General features: G+C 43.6%; 2 protein-coding genes across 4 annotated transcripts; one reads left to right on the top strand and one right to left on the bottom strand.

The window, feature by feature from the left end:
* Positions 1–1851: 1851 nt before the first annotated feature.
* Positions 1852–9734, top strand: LOC133411812 (purine nucleoside phosphorylase-like). 2 transcript variants are annotated; one of them, XM_061694511.1, is made up of 6 exons: positions 1852–2031; positions 2896–3059; positions 3159–3262; positions 3666–3841; positions 7236–7426; positions 8574–8664. In XM_061694511.1, exons 1-6 carry the CDS (start codon positions 2018–2020, stop codon positions 8630–8632), a joined length of 708 nt encoding a protein of 235 aa, XP_061550495.1. In that variant the 5' UTR covers positions 1852–2017; the 3' UTR covers positions 8633–8664. The 2 variants fall into 2 exon arrangements, with proteins under 2 accessions (XP_061550495.1, XP_061550494.1); XM_061694510.1 differs by having other exon boundaries at positions 1856–2031; positions 8657–9734.
* Positions 9735–11508: 1774 nt separating this feature from the next.
* Positions 11509–22215, bottom strand: LOC133412066 (zinc finger protein 8-like). 2 transcript variants are annotated; one of them, XM_061695100.1, is made up of 4 exons: positions 21743–22215; positions 19722–19786; positions 14895–14985; positions 11509–14810 (listed from the first exon to the last, which is right to left on the bottom strand). In XM_061695100.1, the coding sequence occupies exons 1-4, from the start codon at positions 21945–21947 to the stop codon at positions 13921–13923; spliced, it is 1251 nt and encodes a 416-aa protein (XP_061551084.1). In that variant the 5' UTR covers positions 21948–22215; the 3' UTR covers positions 11509–13920. The 2 variants fall into 2 exon arrangements, with proteins under 2 accessions (XP_061551084.1, XP_061551085.1); XM_061695101.1 differs by lacking the exon at positions 21743–22215 and adding an exon at positions 20527–21227.
* Between the last annotated feature and the right edge of the window lie 655 nt (positions 22216–22870).

Here is a 22870-nt window from a genome sequence, read left to right as displayed (position 1 = left end):
TACTAGTTTCGGTCTGCCGACTCAATGTAAAGTCAAATCATAGCTTTCGATCATAGTGGTTGTCTATCGATGCATCGATGTATCAAGTCCAGTTTGATGCTGCCTTCGGTAACAATCTATCTATCTATCTATCTATCTATCTATCTATCTATCTATCTGTGTCTGTCTGTCTGTCTGTCTGTCTGTCTATCTATCTATCTCTCTATCTATCTATCTATCTATCTATCTGTCTATCTATCTATCTATCTATCTATCTATCTATCTATCTATCTATCTATCTATCTATCTATCTATCTATCTATCTATCTATCTATCTAATCTATCGAATCGAATCGAATCTCTTTGATTACTGCTCACAGCCACTAGATGGCTTGATTTCTATGAACAGAACACAGACGACTACGTAAACGGGACTAATTTCACCACCAGGTGGCAGTAGTCCTCCACTAATACAGGATTTCCTGCTTGCGTGCGCGCGCGCGTTTGCGTGTGCGTGTTTCCGTTTCAGTGAAGGGCACCTGCTTTCCTTTCTCGTGGGAAAAAGGCTGATACGAAACGTTTTCTTTTTGTTTGCATGGGAAGCCAAAGTCGAAATGTGCACGTACTTCCAATCCATTCCAACACCTGATATATCCATTTCATGATTTTGCGTCCAGTGGGCTTTTCTTTGACTAGTTGACGAATTTACATGCAGATTTGAAACGTTTTGCCTGCATGAGTTTCCATGTATTTGTTTGAGTTCGACAGTGACCTACCTACCTTGTACTTTCTTTCTACAGTGATCAGGCTGATCGATGCAGATATGGATAATATCAATACCAATGTCGATGCATCTGCGGTGTATCACACACATCCGCTTGCGCAGGGGGGTGGGGGTCAGCTTAATTGTGTTGCGGGGTGGGGGGGGGGGGGGCACCGTTCAGGGTTTGTGACAAGCATTCAGGCGGAACCCTTTGTGTGAATACAAATCAGCACTTATGTAACATTTGGAAAAACCACAACAGAGCTCCTTGTGGAGAGCACCCCCCCCCCCCCCCCACACACACACACACACACACACGCAGTGTGTACGTACACAAAAATCTAAAGGAAGTCTTAATTCTATTATTTGGAGGAGGATCAAAGCATGGTGTTGCCTTCAGGGAGCCTCTGACACAACAACAGAGTGACTGTTACAAATGTCATGAAGTGTTGAAGATGCCTTTGTCAATTTGTCCCTCTGTCTTCCTGCTAATCCCGTTTGTATGTTGTCATCAGTGAGTATGTGACATCACAGCACTCATCAAAATAACAACTCTGGACAATTGTGCAGTAGGATTTTGCAGTAAATTGTTATAATTTTATCATCTAAAGTGACATTCCGTTATCAAACAAACAAACAAACAAACGTTTTAATGTCGTCATTGTGTTCCTGGGCAAAACTCTTAACTCACGTTGCCGATGAATGTGGTTGGATGTTTCGGCGGTGGTCGAAGGGGCCGCAGATGCAGAATGGCAGCCACGCTTCCGTCAGACTGCTAGCATACCACCGCTGGGGTGTGACTGTGAGTGAATGAAAAGCGTGCGCAATTGTAGAGCGTCTTTGAGTATCATGAAAAAGAAGGTGTAAGTAAGTGAAGTGTTATTATGTTTAACCTGTTGTGTCTGTGTGTCCTTGTGGACAAACTGCGGGCGGGTTTGATTCATTTTTACATTTTAAATCATGTACAGAGCTTTGTGTTGCATATTGTTGTTGTTGTTTCTAAAGTGCTTGTTCGTCTGACGTCTTCAAATGACGAGGTGCCCATGAACGCGGCATCAGCATTCGGCTGCGGCGCGCCTGCGTCATGACGACGACCCACCAACGGTGACGTGTTGGGGGGTGTGGCTGCCCGGTGAGATTGAGGGGAAGAGAGGAGAGGGACCCGGGGAAGAAAAAAAAAAACGCAACATCACGGACGCTCACTCAAGGCAAAGCCGCTCGACATATTCGGAACGTCCACCGTCAAGATCAAGACCCCCTTATCATTGCCTCAACATGGAGGGCAAATTGTGAGTTCTTTGACCGACGCCGCATCCGCTTATCATTCCAACCCAATATACCGACGGTGTGGCGTCCCTGAACGCGTCACACCGCGGCCGACGGGGCTGAAATCTGTCCTCATTGAGCAGAAATATCAGCGAGCGGTGGAGTACGGTAGATTCGATTTCATATCAAGGCGCGTGAGGGGAATTTGGAGCTCATGCGGTCCTCGGTGACGTCATTCGGGGACTTCGGGGAAATTTCGGGGAAGGCAGAGTCATCAGCGCACCTGAGAACATGCTGAGACATTCTGTTCCCGTGAAGGCTCATTTGTTAGCGTCGGGGCGAGAGATGTTTTTACTGACGCTGAAAAAAAAAATGGAGAACTTCATCCAAATGTACGACTTTTATGGAGACGGGATCAAGGGCATTAACGAGGAATGACGTCACATACACTCAGCAAATCCTCCAATCACATTGCTGGCACGGCCACTAGAGGGCAAATGTAGTTAAAGCGAAATAAAATTTTCTCACGGGATGAATATCTAGCTATAGACCTGTCTGTCTAGTGCTACACATTTTATCTGTTATCTATAGCTGTCTATCGTTATAAATCTAGATCTTCTAGATCTTTATTTTCCCAAAAGGTTCAAAACTGACTGAGACAATTATCCTATAACGTGATATGCTTGGCTGTTTGCTTTAATGTGCTGTGAGCTATTAACTGGTATGATAATTAGCATAATAGCAGGCCACACTTCCCGCTGCTATTCTAATATATTATGCTATTATGCTATTATATTATGCTTATATATATATATATATATATATATATTACTAACAGTACAAATCCCCAACAATAAGAGACAATGTTGTTGTTTTGTTCCTCGCAGCGATGACGAGTTTCAAGTGGCCGCCGACTGGCTGATGTCCAAGACGTCCTCCCGGCCCACCGTGGGCATCGTGTGCGGTTCGGGTTTGGGCGGCCTGGCCGAAATACTCAAGGAGCGGCAGGTCTTCAAGTACGCGGACATCCCCAACTTCCCGCGAAGCACAGGTACAGCGCCGCCTATTTTAACACACGGAGTTGCACGTGCGCACGTTTGGCCGGCTCACTAATAACGCGTATGTTGTGTTGTGTTGTGGTGCCCTTCAGTGCATGGTCACGCCGGTCAACTGGTTTTTGGAACGGTAAAGGGAAGGGCATGCGTTTGCATGCAGGGCAGGTTCCACCTGTATGAAGGATACCCTGTGCAGAAGGTGAGGAAATGTTTGAACTTGCTTTAGATAGTGCAGGCTCCTCAACTGTTCATTCTTTTGGGTAGAACCACCAAAACTAGCATTTTTTTTCTTCGAAGAAAAAAAAAAATCATTTTTTCCTGAAAAAAAAAAGCTGTATTGTTTTCCAATATTTTTAACGGAAATAAAACCGATAGATTTTTTTTAATGTATTTTTCAAGGTAAAGATTGACACTTTTTTTCAAGAAAAAAAAGATGTGATAATCCGAGTTCAATGAATTTTTTCCATCAGTAAATTTGTATTTTGAGGGGGAAAAAAAGTGATGAAAAGCGGGCTGCACGAATCAGATGTTTCGGTACCCTTCACCAATGGAAACTGCAAATCGGTGACCGTACCAATTTAAAGCGCCTGACCCTCCCGCAGGTGGCGCTGCCCATGCGCGTATTGAAGCTGCTCGGCGTGGAGACGGTGATTCTGACCAACGCGGCCGGCGGCCTCAACCAGGACTACAAGGTGGGCGACGTCATGATCATCAAAGACCACATCAACATGCCGGGCTTCGCCGGAGTCAACCCGCTGGTGGGACCCAACCACGAAAGGTCGGACGCCATGGAACCTCTTGACAGATTATGTGTACAGTATCAACCCGATTAGCAGCCTTTGAAGTCGCCGATTGGCTCTTTTGATGATTAAGCCCATATTTTGAAAAAGGTTTTATAACTCATGTAGGAAGTAGTGAGTTTTTTTCTGACATGCTTTATCCCCCCATATGAGGATCTGAGAAAGCATGCTATTCAAAGCTGTAGCTCTAGGACCATCAAAGGTTACAAATTTGGGTCAATCTTTTTCACGGGTTTTGCTCATTTTGAGGCATTTTGGAGCACTGCATTCAAGCCACCTTGGCGGAGTCCAACCCTCACCGGAAATGAGTCCGACTTACTGCCGGATACGCGGACAAAACTCTGACTCCGGTCGTACAGGGACCGAACAGCCCGTATCAGGGGGTTCGGTACTCCATACTCCCGAAGCACCACCCACAGGACTCCCCAAGGGACACGGTCGAACACCTTCTTGAAGTCGACAAAACACATGTAGACTGGTTGGGGGAACTCCCATGCACCCTCGAGGACCCTGCCAAGGGTGTAGAGCTGGTCCACTGTTCCACGTCCAGGACGAAAACCACACTGCTCCTACTGAATCTGAGATTCAACTTCCCGACGGACCCTCCTCACCAAGCACCCCTGAATAGACCTTACCAGGGAGGCTGAGGAGTGTGATCCCCCTGTAGTTGGAACACACTCCAGTCTACCAATCCAGAGGCACTGTCCCCAATCTCTCATCCACCCCTGGGGCCTTGCCACCGAGGACCTTTTTAACCACCTCAACCCAAGAGATAGGAGAGGCCGCCTCAGAGAACCCAGACTCTGCTCCCTCATGGGAAGGCGTGTCGATGGAATTGAGGAGGTCTTCGAAGTATTATCCCCACCGGCTTATAACGTACCGAGTCGAGGTCAGCAGCGCCCCATCCCCACTATACACAGCGATGGTGCACCGCTTCCCCCTCCTGAGACGCCGGATGGTGGACCAGAATTTCCTCAAAGCCGTCCGGAAGTCATTCTCCATGGCCTCACCGACCTCCTCCCATGCCCGAGTTTTTGCTTCAGCGACCACCAAAGCTGCATTCCGCTTGGTCAGCCGGTACCCATCAGCCGCCTCAGGAGTCCCACATGCCAAAAAGGCCAGAAAGGACTCCTCCTTCTTCTCTGAAGGCATCTGGTGTCCACCAACGGGTTCAGGGGTTGCTGCGACGACAGGCACCGACCACCTTACGGCCACAGCTCCGGTCGGCCGCCTAAGCAATGGAGGCGCGGAACATGGTCCACTCGGACTCGATGTCCCCCGCCTCCCCCGGAACCTGAGCAAAGTTCTGTCGGAGGTGGGAGTTGAAACTCCTTCTGACAGGGGAATCGGCCAGACGTTCCCAGCAGACCCTCACAATACGTTTGGGCCTGCCACGTCGGACCGGCATCTTCCCCCACCATCGGAGCCAACTCACCACCAGGTGGTGATCAGTTGACAGCTGCGTCCCTCTCTTCACCCGAGTGTCCAGGACACGACCACAAAGTCGATCATCAAACTGCGACCTCGGGTGTCCTGGTGCCAAGTGCACGTGTGGACACCCTTATGCTTGAACATGGTGTTCGTTATGGACAATCCGTGATGAGCACAGAAGTCCAATAACAGAACACCGCTCGGGTTCTGATCGGGGGGGGGGGGGGGGGGGGGGGGGGGCCGTTCCTCCCAATCACGTCCTTCCAGGTCTCACCGTCATTGCCCACGTGAGCATACCCCAAGAATTTATTTTCTTTGATTTTCCCCAAAATATTTGTTTTCTCAAGAAAACAAACTGTTGAGAAAAACTAAAATTGATTTCTACAAAAAATACAACTCCCCCTTAATTTTGTCATATTCAGACACTTTTCTCTCCGAAATGTTTTTTACTGTAAAATTCCTTCTCTCTGAAATATAAAATTTTTAAATTCATTTTTTATAACCCCCCCCCCCCAGAAAAATACTTTCTTTTGCCCCCCAAAATCAAAATTTACACTAGTCATTTGACTTTTTCTTTTTAAATACAGAACCTGAATGAATGTGTGCATACGCATGAATCCAAGCACATTTCCTTCGTACATTCCAATCAACGTGGAAATGAGCGCACATGTTGGAGCAGCCGACTCCTCCCTGTCCACGCCGACATTTAAATATGCAAATCACATTTAAATGAACCCCGCACCTGAGATGCCGACCTCAGCATGATCAGAAAAAAAAGGAAAATGAGCAAGGTAATGAAGAAAAATAATGTTTCTGAATTGTGAAGTTGCTCAATGAAGTGGAGGCACGCAAAACAAATCCTCTTTGGCACGCTGTCCTACGGCGTTAACAACACGCGAAAGAGGAGTAAATGGGACGGGCAGTGGCAATGATGTGGAGACAGGATAGCGCGCACACGCTGAACTAAAAAAAGAAGTGGTCAGACATTAAGGTGGATGTGAAGTGGAGGACAGCTGCCCACCGCCAAAGTGTGGCTAAAAAAAAAGGCGGAAGAACCGGTCGCCGAGGGCCTCACCCCGTCAGAGGAGAGAATCGCTGCGATCATGGGTGACGCTGCTCTCTCAGGGGTGATGACACTGACAAAATTTTTTTTTTTTTTTTTAAATCATGTTTTATTTTTAGGAGAAGAGGGGTAAAGTATGTCAATTTAATCAACATTTTAATCAACCGATGTACATGTTCAAATGAAGTAAATTCAAAATGACTTTTTTTTGTCTTCAGTGCATGTGGTGGAGTCACGAAGTGATTGTGAGGGCAATAGGGGGCATAAATGATCGCCTTGATCAAATAATCGGTGTCCTCACAAATATCAGGGGTTCATTAAATACACTGGTTAACAAATGAATTCTCAGTCCTTGCCTCAATTGCATTGTTGAACTCAAACGTTGCCGGGCATGAATTGTTCATCAGTGCTAATTATTCACGTGCCTCAGGTGTGCAGATTTATGCGAACAGTTTCCCAGCATCGCCTCGAAGTGTCGCCAAGGCAGCAAAAGCTGCAGAAACGTGCGTGGTTGGCGTGAGGCACCGCACATTTCCACGGTCATGTCACTCTTGATACATCTGAACTTGACCGTGGAAAAAGAACGGACGCCACGCTTTTGTGCGTACGCACCTTATGCAATACTTTGGTCATAGTCAGCTTTCCATTCTTCAATCAAGAATAATGTCTAAAGTGTGTGTTTTTTTTCAGAAGTTGAAATGTGTTAAAAGGGTGCGAGGGGTAAAACTACATTTGAAATGAATTATTATTTTTATGAAATATGAACTCTCAAGATTGCGGATTTTCGCCGATTGCGGCGGGTGTGTGTGTGTGTGTGTGTGTGTGTGTGAAACATATCCCCGCGATAGATAAACGGAGGTCGACTGTACCGTGTGCAGGTTCGGTGTGCGCTTCCCCTGCATGTCTGACGCCTACGACCGCGAGCTGCGCAAGTTAGCGCACGACGTGGCGGCTGAGCTGGACTTCGGCGACTTTGTGCGGGAGGGGGTCTACTGCGTCCTGGGGGGGCCCTCCTTCGAGACCGTCGCCGAGTGCCGCATGATGCACCAGCTCGGGGCCGACGCTGTGGGTGAGCATGGGCCACGTGTGCATCGCGATAGCCTCATATCTTGTAAGGTTTCACTTCAAACTTTTTGAATTAAAAAAGAAAAGGTGTGGCCTCTTACTTTATTATTTTGAATGCTATGTACTACAATGTAACATTTTCTAGGAACATTTTAATGTGGGCCATGTTTAATTTTATTATAAAGCAACAGGCCAATAAAAAAATGGACAGAGGGCCAAAAATGGTCCCTGTGCTGGAAAAACATGGCTATATTCCCCCCCCCCCCCCCCCCCCCCCCAAAATCACTTTCTTTGGAAAATACTTCTTGCCACCTGAGGAACCAACTTTTACTGTATACTAAAAAAAAAAAAAAAAAAAAAAAAATGGTCGTGAATATTGAACACGTTCATTATTTAGGACTGTCAGCCCCGATCTGTTTCGGACCTATGTTGGGAACGTCGACCTCCCCAGCGCGCCGGTTAGCCGAGCTGCTACAGCGTGCTGGCGCTTGCTCGTCTTCATATCTATGCTGGCGACTAGTTTGATGCAGGGACTCGCTTCCGGCCAACCGCTCACCGCATCGTTTCCGCCAATTTGAGCTTTTAACGAGTGAACTTCAAATCTTGAATCGCCAAACTGTACTCTCGCCAAGTCTGGCGTTGCTTTCAGGGACAGTTTGACATGCTAGATTTCTTTATAAAACAACCAAGTGGTTGTTCAAAATGTTCACTCTTACCCTACGTATTCAGATGAGTCAGGTGAGTTTTTATCTCACAACAAGACAGCGATTGTCCTAAATGTTCGCAAACATTTTTTTTTTTTTAGTCTAACAATGTATTTAAGTCTGTCAAGTGTTCCATTCAGGATAGTCTAAAATCACAGCCCCCAAACAACACAAACCAAGTGATTGTTTATTTAAACTGTCCATCAACCTTGTATTGCCTTTAGGTAGTCGCAGTTTGCAAATACAGTTTGGTTGTTGCCTTCAGGGACAAGCAGAAAGCAAAATACTCTTTATATTTGGTCAAAAGGACCCTAAGTGACTCAAATTGGATTATGTAAACATCTAATCCAGTTTGGCGTTGAATTCAGGGATAATCTGAAATTACCTTTCTCAGTATAATTGTTAAAAAGGATTCCTGTCCTGTCTTTTTTTTGTCTGTCTTTGTAGTATGGTGCTGCCTTCAGGGAAAATCTAAAATGACCGATTTCTTCTTGAAAACAACTTGACTTTATCGATGTACGTTGGCACAGGCATGAGCACGGTGCATGAGGTGATCACGGTGCGCCACGCCGGCATGCGCTGCCTGGCCATGTCGCTCATCACCAACCGGGCAGTCATGGACTACGAGAGCCAGGCCAAGGCCAACCACGAGGAGGTCCTGGAGACGGGCCGCCAGCGGGCCGCGCAGCTGGAGCACCTGGTCAGCACGCTGGTGGGCCGGCTGGAGCTGTGCCACAACAAGTCGTCGTGAAGACACACCTTTTTTGGCTTCTAAATATCCATTTGGAGTAGATTTCTATATACCAAAAAAAAAACGTATCCAGGTGAACATTTCCATTAGTCCCAACAAAGTGGCTAAGTAGCATCCACTGGGAATTCAACCACCAATGCCAGTAGCACTTAAGAATGTGAAATTTAAGAGCAATGTCTATAATGAGTAGACCCTCAAAAAAAAAAACAATTCTCAAGAACCCATCCCTGAAAAGGCACAAGCATCGTGCCAGTTTGCTTTGAAACGAACATCATAAAAGACAACACACTAACTCAACCATAACTATTCTTTGAAAATTCAGCCCCAATTCAAGTTTCCCTTAGCAATATGAAATTTGGTAGACATGTCTGTCATTGGTAGACAACAAAATAATCTAAAAAGCACACACAACACAGGAAGTCTTGCAATTTTGGTTGATTTTGGCCATTTCCATGAGTACCTCAAAAACAAGCCCATTAGGAAATGTTGTCCCATTACTAATAATTAGTAATACTAAGTGGGTTTTTGTCATTGCGTGTGACCAGAGAATGTCGGCAAAGGTTGCTATTGCTTAGCATACAGGATTACTCCACACACACTGCTGTTGGTGACAATCAATACTCCAGAGTAATGCTCTCCTTCCTGCTGTGTAATGGTTCTTGAAATGCTCATACAGTACTTACAAGCACTCACTCCATAAAGCGATTCAACCGGATGAAGTTTTTTTTTTTTTTTTTTGCTTTTTTTTGGGTGGGGGGGAAGTAGAAGTGTGGACCAAAACTGGGAATAAAGTTTCACAGTCTTAACTGCTGACCTGGTTGATAAACTACCTTTGCAATAAAGTAACTTGTTAGGGTTACATGTGTCCTGTGTCATTTTGCCTGTGTCATTTTGCAAAATTTTAAGTATTTTTTTTATTCCAGTAGCTACGATTTCTAATACTACTAAATCTGCTTTTGTTTTTTTGTTTTTTAATTAAAAGCTACGTTAAAAGGATTTAACGTAGTCAGCTATTCAACAATAAATGGATAAATACGATCCAACATTAACACGCAGATGTCTAGTAATTATCAATGAATTAAAAATTAAAACAACTACAAAAGAAAGATCTGGTAAATATAAAAAGTGGATGGATAAAAATGAAATTCTAATACAAATTTAAATATTTTAAATACAATTCGATTGGAATGAAATATGTATAGTTATAATAAATTAATTAAAAATAGAATGTAAAAATAGGAAAATCTAGTAATATACATACAGTAGATTACAATTAAATTTATTTAAGAGATTAAATACAAAATATGGTAATTATTTTTTACAAATCTGGTAATGATAAATTGATAGAAATAAAATACAATATTTGAAATACAATAAAATAAAAAAATACTATATACATAAAATAAAATCTAGAAATGATGAATAGAAGTGACTTTCACTGTCAGGGGTCGCAAATATATACATTTTCAATTTAAAAAATGAAAAGAGTGATAATAGATACTGAATATTAACAATTCAAAACATTTACTAAAATAGATTTAAATAAGAAAAATCCAGTAATATACATTCAATTAAATTTAAAAAAAGAAATATAAACAAGTCATGATGGATAAATAGGATTAAATGAAACTCAATCTAGTAATGGCAAATAAATCTAGTTAATATTTAAAAAAAAAAAATGAAAAAACTCTTAACATGTAAATATAAATGTGTAAGAGTTAACATCAACATCAAGGAGATGCTTCACATTGTACCCAGTGGGCTTGTCCTTCAGCTCATCTTTCATTGGGCTGTTTGCTTTTTTTCTCAACTCAAACACATCCTCCTGCCTCCTCCTCCTGGTCCAACCAGACAGGAAAATATTTGATTTCCATTACATCAGGCGACGCCTTGGATGCCCATACAAGGTTGTGAAGTTTTATGACCTGGGCGCTTGCCCAAGGGCCACAGAAGAACGTTTGCAGGTGTTTTAATTAAATGTAAAGCAAGAGAAACTTCTTTCGCGTGCTGCGAGACCTTCACGTTGTACATCGACTGTATCCATCCAAGATATGAATCCAACTATGTTTTTATGTGTACAACAGCACTGAGAGCTGTTCCTAATAATATATTTATGTATTGTATACTGTTCAAGAATGCTGACTTGCATTAACTTGGGAATTTTCCCTTACACACACACACACACACGCAAACTATGCAGAGAAAACATGCAGACAGGTCTAGTCAACAAGAAGATTGAAGCAGACCATGTTGACTGTACAGCCACACTGGATAAAAGTGCCAGACTGTCAGTGAAGGTACACCACACCCTCATATACTGCTCCTGGACATACACGTATATAGACTTTTATTTTTGTTTCCAACATAAGAGAGCATCTCATAAGTTTTCACAGTGCTTCACGTTACCATTATTCCAACGTGGAATACATTCTCCTTTAAATTCTACACAAAACATCCCAAAATGAACTTTCACAGTCATTTTGCGGTGTTGTGTGTACAACTTTAAGAAAAAATAATTCAATCCATCTTGGGGCAGCACGGAGGTTAGAGGTTATTGGACGTGTACCTCACAGTTCTGAGACTCAGGGTTCGAATCTGGGCTCCAACCCTCCTGTGTTGTGGGAATTAAAAAAAAAAAAAAAAAAAAAAAAAACATGCACGTCAGAGGGAAACTTGAAATTGTCCAAAGTTTGAATGAGAGTGTGAATTCTTGTTTCTCGCCATGTGCCTGCTGGGGACCAATCCAGCGTGTACCCCACTTCTCTTGCCCAGTTATTACATTTAGTAGGTATTTTATGTGGGTGGCACAGTGCCCTCTGCCTGCGTGGGTTTTCTCATGTGACAGGTTAACTCAAGACTCTAAATTGCCCGTTGCAAATGGTTGTATGTCTATATGTGGCCTGTGATTGGCTGGCGACCAGTTCAGGGTGTACCCTGCCTTTGGCCCGAGTTAGATAAGATAGGCGCCAGCACGTCCCCGTGACTCTAGTGAAGCGTTACGGAAAATGGAATGATGGGTATTTTATGAAGGGAAAACATTTTTCCTGTTCCTGTTGTGGCTACAGCATCGAGTTAAGATTTAGACTGCTCCCTGGTGGCAACTCCTAGACTGCAACAAATGTTGAAAAGAACTACCAAACTATGACATGGACATGACCTTCGTAATGCAATCTTAAAACACTAATTACAAGTATTTTGTAGTCTTGTCAAACATAACAACCATAACACTGTCTTGAAATCCTCATTTGGAACTCTAACAAAAAACTTAAAACCCTAACACGGTCTTTCATCCTTAATTTGAAATTCTAAACCTGTCTTGAAATCTTTGAAACCTAAACGTAGGCATGACACCTTATTTCGAAACCTGAGCCTTTGTTTGAAACACTTAGCCAGGCTTGAAACCCTAATTTGAACCCTAATGCCAAACTTAATTTGTTACCATTTGCGCAAAACATTTTAACCACTGCCTGAATGTTGTGGCTACTTGAAGTATTTTGTGATATTTTCATAAATATAAATTATGATGAGGAATACCATAAAGACTATCAAACCACAGGTTAACTTGTACAGTAATGGCTTTGTGATGCCATGATGACACACCAAAGCAATTCATTCAACAAGAATAATTTAATTAAAAGGAGACGTCACAGATTTAATTCCATGGGAACAAGTCAGACTTGAGTCATGCGAGTTTCTGTTCAGAGGAGCTTCTGGTACCAGGGTATTTTGGTACCTGACACAACTATACCGCTTCGTGGAAAGGCAGTCCGGTCCAATCTGGGCCTTTCAAACCAAGAAAAGCACCATTCTCTCTTGTTGCATAGTCAAAAAATAACTGTCAATGCTAAGGTGTGGATGACGGGGTGTCGCTTGAAGATGGTGCATGAGGATGACGATCATGCTGCACTGCGCGCAGGCGACCCACACCAAGGGTTGGTGGGCAGTGTCCGGCTAGTGGCAGACGGGGCGGAAAGCGACTTGCAATGCAACCACCACCTCTTCAGACGGTTCCCCGACTTGGGGACGCCTCTGCGGCTAGACCTGCTCTTTGCATGGGTGCACCTAAGGTCTAGGCAGGAGGGTAGCCGACAGTCAGTCCAACAAGCACAATACTGCCCGCACTCGGCACAGTCGAACGGCCATTCGCCACTGTGCGTGAACGTAAAGGGCGGTGGAGACGGGTAGTGCCCGAAGGGCCGAAAGCGACGCACGCGGCCACGCAAAGGTAGCCGACGGCGAGTCCAACCGCTGTCGTGCACGGGTGCGTGGAAGGGCCGTTGAGCGACGTCCAGGTCAGACGCTTCCCTGGCTTGGGGACAGCTTTGCAGGTAGACCTGCTCCTTGCACAAAGGTAGCCGGCAGCGGGTCCAACAAGCACAATGCCACACTCAGTGTAGAAGCGGCTGTGTCCAGTTGGTGGATGGCAGGGGTGAAAGCGACTTGCGACGCGGCTGACGCTGCCCTGTCGGTTAATTCCCTGACTGCGCGCAGACCTGCTCCTTGCGTGGATCCACCTGAGGTCTGGGCAGAAAGGTAGCCGACGGCAAATGGAACAAGCACAATTCCACACTTGGTGAAGTCGAACAGCCGGTCACAACTGTGCATGCACCGATATATGGAAGGGGCAGCGGACAGCGCCCCGGTCGTGGCCTGCATGGCCGAAAGCAACTTGTGAAGCAGCCGCTGCCACTCCGTCAGTCAGTTCCCTGACTCGGGGCCGCCTCTGCTGGTGCACCTGCTCCTTGCGTGGGTCATTTTAATATCCATCACCACAGTACGCTCGGTGGAAATGTGGTCATATCCAATCTTGGCCTTTAAAACCAAGGAAAACCTCAACCAACAAGTCAGACTTGAGTCATGCGAGTTTCTGTTAAGAGGAGCTTCTGGTACCAGGGTATTTTGGTACCTGACACAACTATACCGCTTCGTGGAAAGGCAGTCCGGTCCAATCTGGGCCTTTAAAACCAAGAAAAGCACCATTCCTTCGTCTTGCATGGTCAAAAAATAAGCTGTACAATGTCTATGCTAAGCTGTCAAAGCCCCTCAGCCGTAAGTGTGGATGACGCAGTGTCGCTTGAGGTGGTGCATGAGGATGAAGGTCTTTCCACACTGTGTGCAGTTGTACGGCCGCTCACCACTGTGTGTGCGCTGGTGCACGCGCAGGCTGCTCTGTTGCGTGAAGCGTTTTCCGCACTGCAGGCAGCCGTAGGGCTTTTCGCCAGTGTGCGTGCGGTGGTGGATGCTGAGGTGCGACGAGCACTGGAAGCCTTTCCCGCACACGGCGCACCAGAAGGCCCGTTTGCGCTTGTGGCTCTGCTGGTGCAGCTTGAACTGGTGCAGGCGCGAGAAGGTCTTGCCGCACTGCGCGCAGGCAAAGCCTCGCGGGAAGGGCCGGTGGGTCGTGTCAGAGTGGGCGAAAGCGCCTTGCGAGGCGGTCGCTGCCAGTTCGTCCGCGGGTTCCCCGACTTCGGGACGCCTTTGCGGGTAGACTTGCTCCTTGCGTGGGTCCGACTGAGGTCTGGGTGGAAAGGTGGAGGACGCCGGGTCCTCGCCATCGTAGGCGCTATTACAAGACCGCTGCGAGGGCAGATGCGAGACGCTGCCCGACTTTCGCGGCTGCTCTGGAAAGGCATCCGAATATTCGTCCACCACACTGGAAAAGTCCGGGAAAGCAGAGTCAATGTCGTCCCCGTCGATGATGGATGACCACAGCTGGTGGTCGCGCTCGTCCAGGGACAAGTCAGCCAGTTGGTTTTGTTTGGTGGCGCCAAGCTGGCACGCCGTCTCCTCCTTCTCCGTCTTGACCAGCAAGTGGAGGCCGCTCGCCTCGCCGCCATGCTTGCCCGATGCGAACGAGTCCCCAAAGTTAGAGGCAGTCTTCTGGCGGTCCTCCTCAAACCCCTCGGACACATTTTGGTACTGCAAAGATGAACCTGCCGGGTACATTTAGCATGTCAGCATTTAAGATGTTAGCGATTAGCTTGTGTGTCACATGCAAAGCTGTGTTCTTTCCTGACCAGAGCCGGCTGGATCCCTGATCCACAGAGCCTCATCCGGACTCTCTTCTTTGACGGTGAAGGAAACGTTGGCGTCTTCCATCTCAGGGCACTCAACAACACAAGGAGGAGGAGGTGGACCATTACAGTGGACTTCGAAACCCTAATTTGAAACTGTAACGCTTCTTTAAAACCAGAAACCAGGCTAGAAATCCTATCGCAAGACCTAACCTGAAACTCTATTCCTGTCTTGAAACCCAGATTTGCTTGAAATCCTTGCCCTGGCTTGAAACTCTCATTTGAAACCCTAACTCTGGCTTGAAACCTTAATTTCAATCCTTAATTTGAAACACTAGCCCAGGCTTAAAACACTAATTTGTAACCCTAACCCGAAAAAAAAACCCTCCCGAACAAATATTTCAAAACCACAACTATGACATCAAAACCAAATTTTATACCCCAAGCCCGTCTTGAAACTCAACTTTGAAACCCTCATTTGAAACCCTAACGCTGCCTCAAAACAGTAATTCAAAACCCCAACTCTGCCTTAAAACTAGACTTTACACCGATTTTATCGGCCTTATTGGTATCGGCCGATAATTAGCATTTTATGCTGATCGATTGATCAGCTTTAATGTCATAATTCATTGATCGGCTCCGCAAAAGACATTAACTCTGCGTCGCCGCGTGCACAGTATATTTGAATCCAAAAGCTAGTAGCCTTGTCGCGTGTCTTTTGGCATAGTCCTGTAAATATCTGACAGCCAATAAAGTTATTCAAAACAAATAACATGTCGGCAGTGTGGAACCGACAACACGTCTGAGTCAGACAACACGTAATGCCGGATTGACTACAAGACAAATTTGCTCTTTCACGATTGCACTATGTCAGACTAGTGCAATAAAAAACAAAAATGTCACAAAAAGTAGATACATTAATTACTGTATTACTTCCTGCCATCTAATAGAAGACCATCCATGTGTTCTGTCTGTCACTATGCCTCACTGGCATAAAAAGAGGAACAAAGATACATTTATTGTAAATATATTTTTTTTTCGCAATTAAGTACACAAGTATATACAGGAAATGAACAGGTCATTTAAATAGACACATTCCTCCATCATGTGATCGGATCGATGATCAGTTATTGTTTTTTTAAACTCGCTGATCGGCCCCCAAAAATCCTGATCGTGGAAAGCCTACTTAAAACTCTAAATTACAAACCCTGTGGGTATCTTGAAACCCTGATTTGAAACCCTCACCCTGTCAAGAAACTAACTTGAAACCATAGCCCAGGCTTGAATTCGTAAATTTAAACCTTTTGCCTGTCTTGAACTAGCCTAGGCTTGAAACTAGGGCTGAGCGATTATGGAAAAAAATAATAAATCACATTTATCTTGATTGATCTTGAAATCACGATAATTAAAACGATTATTCATTGATTTCAAAACGTTGTATTTATTCTACTATCAAAATTCTCTTAAATATAACTTAAAAGAACAATCATAAAATACATTTTTAAAAAGCTAAATCATTTCCATCCATTTCCTGAGCCGCTTCTCCTCACTAGGGTCGCGGGCGTGCTGGAGCCTATCCCAGCTGTCATCGGGCAGGAGGCGGGCGGGGTACACCCTGAACTGGTGGCCAGCCAATCGCAGGGCACATAGAAACAAACAACCATCCGTACTCACATTCACACCTACGGGCAATTTAGAGTCTCCAATTAATGCATGTTTTTGGGATGTGGGAGGAAACCGGAGTGCCCGGAGAAAACCCACGCAGGCACGGGGAGAACATGCAAACTCCACACAGGCGGGGCCAGGGATCGAACCCGGGTCCTCAGAACTGTGAGGCTGATGCTCTAACCAGTCTTTCCACCGTGCCGCCTAAATCATTTCATATTAAAATAATAAAAATTTTAAAAAGCAAGACAAATTCTTTTAGTAATCCTAATTGACCTAAAACAAACACTGAAAAAAAAAACGTTTCCTTTCATACAGTCAATGACTCGATCAGCTGTTCTTGCTATGTGTGCCTTGGCCTCTTAGAGGCAGTGTGGTGCGATGCATGCGTGGAGCTGCATATTTACTGTAAGATAAAAAATTTTTTAAAAAAAGTCGAAGAAAGTTCCAATAAAACTAATAAACTTGTTGTTCACAGATAAGGAAGAATATACAGTGGTGTGAAAAAGTGTTTTCCCACTTCCTGATTTCTTCCTTTGCATTTTTGTCACACTTAAATGTTTCCCATCATCAAACAAATTTAAATATTAGTCAAAGTCGACATGAAATTTTAAATGAAGGTGAAGGAGAAAAATAAAGGAGAACAGAAAAGAAGGAGAAAAAAAATCCCAAACCTACATGGGCCTGTGTGAAAATGTTATTGCCCCCTAAACCGAATAACTGGCCAGGCCACCCTTAGCAGCAACAACTGCAATCAAGCATTTCCGATAAGTTGCAATGATTCTCTTATTGCACTATGGGGGAATTTTGGCCCACTCATCTTTGCAGAATTGTAATTCAGCCACATTGGAGGGTTTTCGAGCATGAACCGCCTTTTTAAAGTCATACCAAAGCATCTCAATACGATTCAGGTCAGGACTTTGACTAGGCCACACCAGTCAGCCATTCAAAGGTGGACTTGCTGGTGTGTTTTGGATCATTGTCCTGCTTCAGAACCCAGGTTCGTTCCAGCTTGATGTCACGAAAAGATGGGTGGACATTCTCCTCTTTTTGGTAGACAGCAGAAATCATGGTTCCATTTATCACAGCAAGTCTTCCAGGTCCTGAACAAACAGTCCCAGACCATCACACTACAACCACCATATTTTACTTTTACTGTATGTCGGGCCACACACAGGGCCATGTAGGTTTGTAGGTTTTTTTTCCCTCCCTTAATAATAAAAAAAACTTTGCTTTTTGTTTACTTGTGTTGTCTTTGACTAATATTTAAATTTGTTTGATGATGGTTGTTTATATGTGCCCTGCGATTACCCCTCCTCTCGCCCGAAGATAGCTGCGATAGGTTCCAGTTCGCCCGCGACACTAGTGAGGATTAGCGGTTTGGAAACTGAATGGATGGATGGGAAACACTGCAAAAATGCAAAAAATTAAGAAATCAGGAAGGGGGGAAAAAACTTTTTCACACCACTGTATGCCTGTGAGTATTGTTATATTGTCTGTCTGTATGCGTTACTACGGCGTTTCTGTGGAAATATTTTTTATTTGAAGGCAAAACCCTCGCGTGAGCTTAGGCTAGTTTTGGGTATTCAACAGTTTAGCTAGTCAATAGGGGTTTTCCATTGACTGTTAGCATTAAGCTGGCGATTTTCTGTCTCGTATTTAAATATGCAATGCGTTTAATTCTTTTGGTTGTGCGTTTCGTTTTACAGGAAACTCCAACTGGTGTGTCAATAAACATTACAAAGCACGCTCAGGAAGGGCAGAATAAAATAGGTCACACGCTTGTTGCAAGCAACCCTGTGAGTTCAGGGTGTTTTTACAATGCAGGAATTTGCATACACAACCCGCGCAGCTGCACATTAATCGTTTTTCTTTGATTATAATGTTTTCATGATCGTGAGAAGCCAAAATTGAAATCACGATTAAATTTCAATTAATCGCACAGGCCTACTTGAAACCTTAATTTTATACCCTTATCCAGGCTTGAAACACTGAATCAAAACCATAACTTTGTCTTAAAACCATAATCTTTGTTTAAACTTTAACAACCGAATTTGAATCCCAAACTTGATGGCTTTATTTGCAACCCTAACACTAGCTTGTTACAGTCCAGTAGAGCCTCAATTTAACAGACTTTGGATTTAATGGACAAAAAATAGCATCAGTTTGGAACTATAAACGCCCCTTTGTATAATAGTTGTCAAAAGTCTTAATTCCAGAATTGGCCACTGCTGTCTACTGGCGCTGTGGCGCAATCGACAGGCAGAGACTGGTACCTACATTTCTGAGTTGTGCCGCTGTTGTCACAGACACGAAGACTAGATTCGGGTAACAGATGTGCCTACAAGGCGGCCGTGTTGGCAGGGGCAACTTTCACATCAAAGGCATTAAAATAGCTTAGCGTCGCCATAGGCACGCAGCATAAAAGGAGCGTGACCTATCTATCTAATCTTATATATGGATGTTGTTTACTGGAGTGCTCGTCATGTCTTGTGTACAGTTTTTGGCAAAGCCCTTCTCTATGGTATCCAATTGTAACGGAGGTGAACAAAGCAAGCGCATTGAACCTATTCATGAACCCTATTGGGGTTCATGAAAGCGAGCCTCCACTCGCCTCCACAACAACTTTCTGGCAAATACAGCATTCATTCATTTTCCAAACCGCTTATCCTCACCAGGGTCGCGGGCAAACTGGAGCCTATCCCAGCTATCTTCGGGCGAGAGGCGGGGTACACCCTGAACTGGTCGCCAGCCAATCGCAGGGGGCACACAAACAAACAACCATTCACACTCACATTCACACCTATGGCCAATTTAGTCTTCAATCAACCTATCAACTTACCCGATTCTGATTCTGATTCATGCATGTTTTTGGGGTGGGGATATTCTTGCAAAAAAAAAAAAAAATTGTGGGTTTATTCCCCATTAACGGTCAGTCGGCTTTAATGGACAACCCCTCCACCCCGATTAGTCTGTTAAATCTAAGTTCCACTGTAATTTGAAACCCTAACTCTTGTTTTAAAAACAAACATTTGATACCCTAACCCAATCTTGAAACACTAACCCTAATAGAGTAATGTTTCAATGTGAGAAATGTATTAAACACACAATATTTGTTGAAATGTAAACATAGCAGCCATGTATGAAGAGGTTTGTGAGACTCACTTTGATTTCCCCTGCTGGATGTGGAGCATTTCCTCCATCACTTCCTCTGTCTACCACCAGGTTTTCTGGTCAAAAGAAAAGCATAATATTAAACATGTTTTGGTAAACTCAAATTAATATGAATTATGCCATCTGGAAGCAGCACACTGTACATGATGTCTGGCAAGTGAGCTTTTTCAGTGCTGAGGCGCCAATTTTTACTTCCTTTTTTTTTTTTATTGCCTGATTATGTAGTCAAGCCGGTATATGCGCAACCTACTTCCCCATTCGGCAAAATGTGTAAAAGCACTTCCTCCTCGCTCAGGTGAATGGGGAAGCACTCATAGGAACTTTAAACATCTACAATCAGTTGTTGTGGCCCTGTCAGAACTGGTACTGGCCACGATTATTTTGAAAGTTCGGTCTTTAAAATGTGTGCAGTGCAGTGCAGTAAAATGGCTTGATTGATGTAGGTAAATAAAACTCTATATACAGTATGTGGCGTAAAAAAAAAAAAAGTATGATTTAATCGTACTTATGAAATTCGTAAAAGCCCGACACAGGGCCATCCTGCTCCAGGGCCATAGGGCCACCGTTAATGTTGTACCCTGTGTAATATCTTTTTTTTTTTAAACACAAGATGTCACCACAGAGCCACCAAAGATGACAAGAGACAGTATTTAGGCTTTGTTTGTGTTTACGTGTATGATATCATAGTTGTATAAATACATTATATACACATTTCACTTTTGTCCAAAGACATCAGCCAAAAATAAAACACATTTTTAGCAAGTTAGGCTTCAAACAATCATATCATCAAGCCTACCGGTAGTTATGCTCGTTAGCATAGTATACGCAGGAAATCAGCTATCCTGTTTTCCACGTTGGTCACATGATGTTCCACATTTAGCGATTAGGGAGACTTTAAAGCCCTAACCCTTGTTTGAAACCCTAACCAAGACTTGAAACCCAAACACTGGCTGAAGTTGAAACCCTACTTTGATACCCCAACGCTTGTTTGAAACCCTGTAACTGTCTTGACACCCTAACACTGGCTCAAAACACAAACCCTTGTTTGAAACGCTGTCCCTCTCTTCAAATCCTAATTTGAAACCCCCTTTTTTTGAAAGCCTAATTTGAGACCCTAACTCTGTCTTGAAACCCAACTTGGATACCCCAACTAACCAGTGTTGTTCCAAGAACTGGTTCATATTTTGGGCAAACGTGAACTCAACTTAGTTCATTTCTGCCTGATGAACGTTATTGAGAACGCATTCTTTCTGGCGTCTGTGAACACTTTTAGAAAATGCCAGAATTTGTTTGGGACTTCCAGGGGGAAAACCCCCCCCATCGGAACACATTATATACGAGCCTTCATTAATCGGGGGATAAACATTGTATTTGTCAACCCATTCAATGCGGCTGCCATTCATGTTTACCATGCGCAAGGTGTGTTCAGGGACACTCCGTAAATGGGAGCGAATGTGCTCTGTTAGACACTAACCCTGGCTTGAAACAATAATTTGAGACTCTTACCCTTGTACCACCAGTAGGTTTGATACGTAACATTTCAAATAACACAACGACAGAAAACTGTAAACAAAGACATCTCTTTCTGTCTGACGACGCACATGATGATTCACTGATGTGTCAAACCGCTGCAGTGTGGCGCCAACTACTGACGAGGAGGACTTATGTCAGATTTTCTTTTTATGTCCAAGTATCAGGAGCATTCATAGGTACCCGATACCGACACCTGGTATCAATACTCACGAATGTCTAGTTGAAACCCTGAATTTGAAACCTAACCCTCCCTTGAAACCATATGTTAAAACTCTGGTTGAATCCCGAAACCAGGGTTGAAAACCTAATATGAAACCCTAACACTGGTCTAAAACCCCCAAACATAGCTTGAAACCCTACTTTGAGGCCTTAACCCTGTCTTGAAACTCTTGTTTGAACCCCTAACCTTTGTCTAGTGGTTCCACAAATCAAATTTCCTGCATATCAAGGAGAAGTCGTCCATCCTGCAACTCCCTTACCGAACATTCGCTGCATTTGCGCGTTCTTATTCTCCACGGCGAGCAGCTTCCTCTTCAACATCTCGTTCTCGCTCTGCTTGCGCGAGATTTCCAGGTGCAGGAAGGCACTATTGTCATCGACCAGCTTGCTGATTTCGGCCACCGCTGCCTTCACCAAAACCTCCATGATGGACGACAGCTGTGTTTGAAAAGCCACGCACGCCATGCTTCCTACACCCTACTAGCTCAAGCACATAGGGGGGAAAAATAAAGCAATGTGAGCTTTTAATAGCTAGATGTTGATTAAATTGCACGAGGATGCTGTGAAACATACTCCATCCCAACTAGAAAACTTACTTCCGCATGGGGGAGGGACTTACCGTAAATGACACACTAAGCGCGCAAGACGTTTGTAAATAAAACGTAATGACGTAACTTTTTTTTATAGATTATGAAACCAGTTGACTTTTTAAAATGTAATCACGAATTGTACCACATATTGTAGATGTAAAAAATTAAGTAAAATGATCATAAAGTGTATTTTTAAAAAATGTCTCTACTATGAAATGATGTGAATGTTTATATATATATATATATATATATATATATATATATATATATATATATAATTTTAAAAAATAATATATAGATATAATTAAAATGATGTGCTTGCTAATGCTAACAGCAGTGGATTAAATGATTTGTTTTAATTTCATTTTATTTGTAGAATTGTTTTGGTGTGTAAATGGTAACATCAGTTTTAGTTTCTTTTTTCAACGAATTCAAAAAATTAAAATGCATGATTAAAATGATGTACATAAAGTTGAGTTTACTGGACGTGATGCATCTGCAGTTGCTAACACTATCAGTTCATTAAAGTATTTGTTTCTAAAATGTGGAAGGAAATTAAAGTAATTTTTTTTATGTGAATGGTAAAGTAGTTATTTCAACATTCACTAAAACATGACAATTAAAAACCGTACAAAATCATACATCTAGAGCAAATGCTAACAGCCGTTGATTAGATTATTTATAATTGAAAAAAAATAAAAATCTAATGATCTATTTATACTTACATATATACACATTGATACTTCTATAAGTACAAAAAATAATGGAAACTAAAGTTGAAGAACGCCCAGTAGATGG

This window comes from Phycodurus eques, chromosome 13, assembly GCF_024500275.1.
Source record: "Phycodurus eques isolate BA_2022a chromosome 13, UOR_Pequ_1.1, whole genome shotgun sequence".
Classification (NCBI taxonomy): Eukaryota; Metazoa; Chordata; class Actinopteri; order Syngnathiformes; family Syngnathidae; genus Phycodurus; species Phycodurus eques.
Note: the sequence above shows the minus strand (reverse complement) of the source record. Positions and strands in the feature narration are given on the sequence as shown.

Excerpts from the sequence above, each read along its gene's own strand:
- LOC133412066 (XM_061695100.1), bottom strand. The coding sequence starts at position 21,947 with ATGGCGTGCGTGGCTTTTCAAACACAGCTGTCGTCCATCATGGAGGTT. Across the intron at positions 14,986-19,721 it reads ATCCAGCAGGGGAAATCAAA|TGCCCTGAGATGGAAGACGC; the intron begins GTGAGTCTCACA and ends TGTGTTGTTGAG. Across the intron at positions 14,811-14,894 it reads CAGGGATCCAGCCGGCTCTG|GTTCATCTTTGCAGTACCAA; the intron begins GTCAGGAAAGAA and ends TGTACCCGGCAG.
- LOC133411812 (XM_061694510.1), top strand. Across the intron at positions 3,263-3,665 it reads AAGGATACCCTGTGCAGAAG|GTGGCGCTGCCCATGCGCGT; the intron begins GTGAGGAAATGT and ends ACCCTCCCGCAG. Across the intron at positions 3,842-7,235 it reads GTGGGACCCAACCACGAAAG|GTTCGGTGTGCGCTTCCCCT; the intron begins GTCGGACGCCAT and ends TACCGTGTGCAG.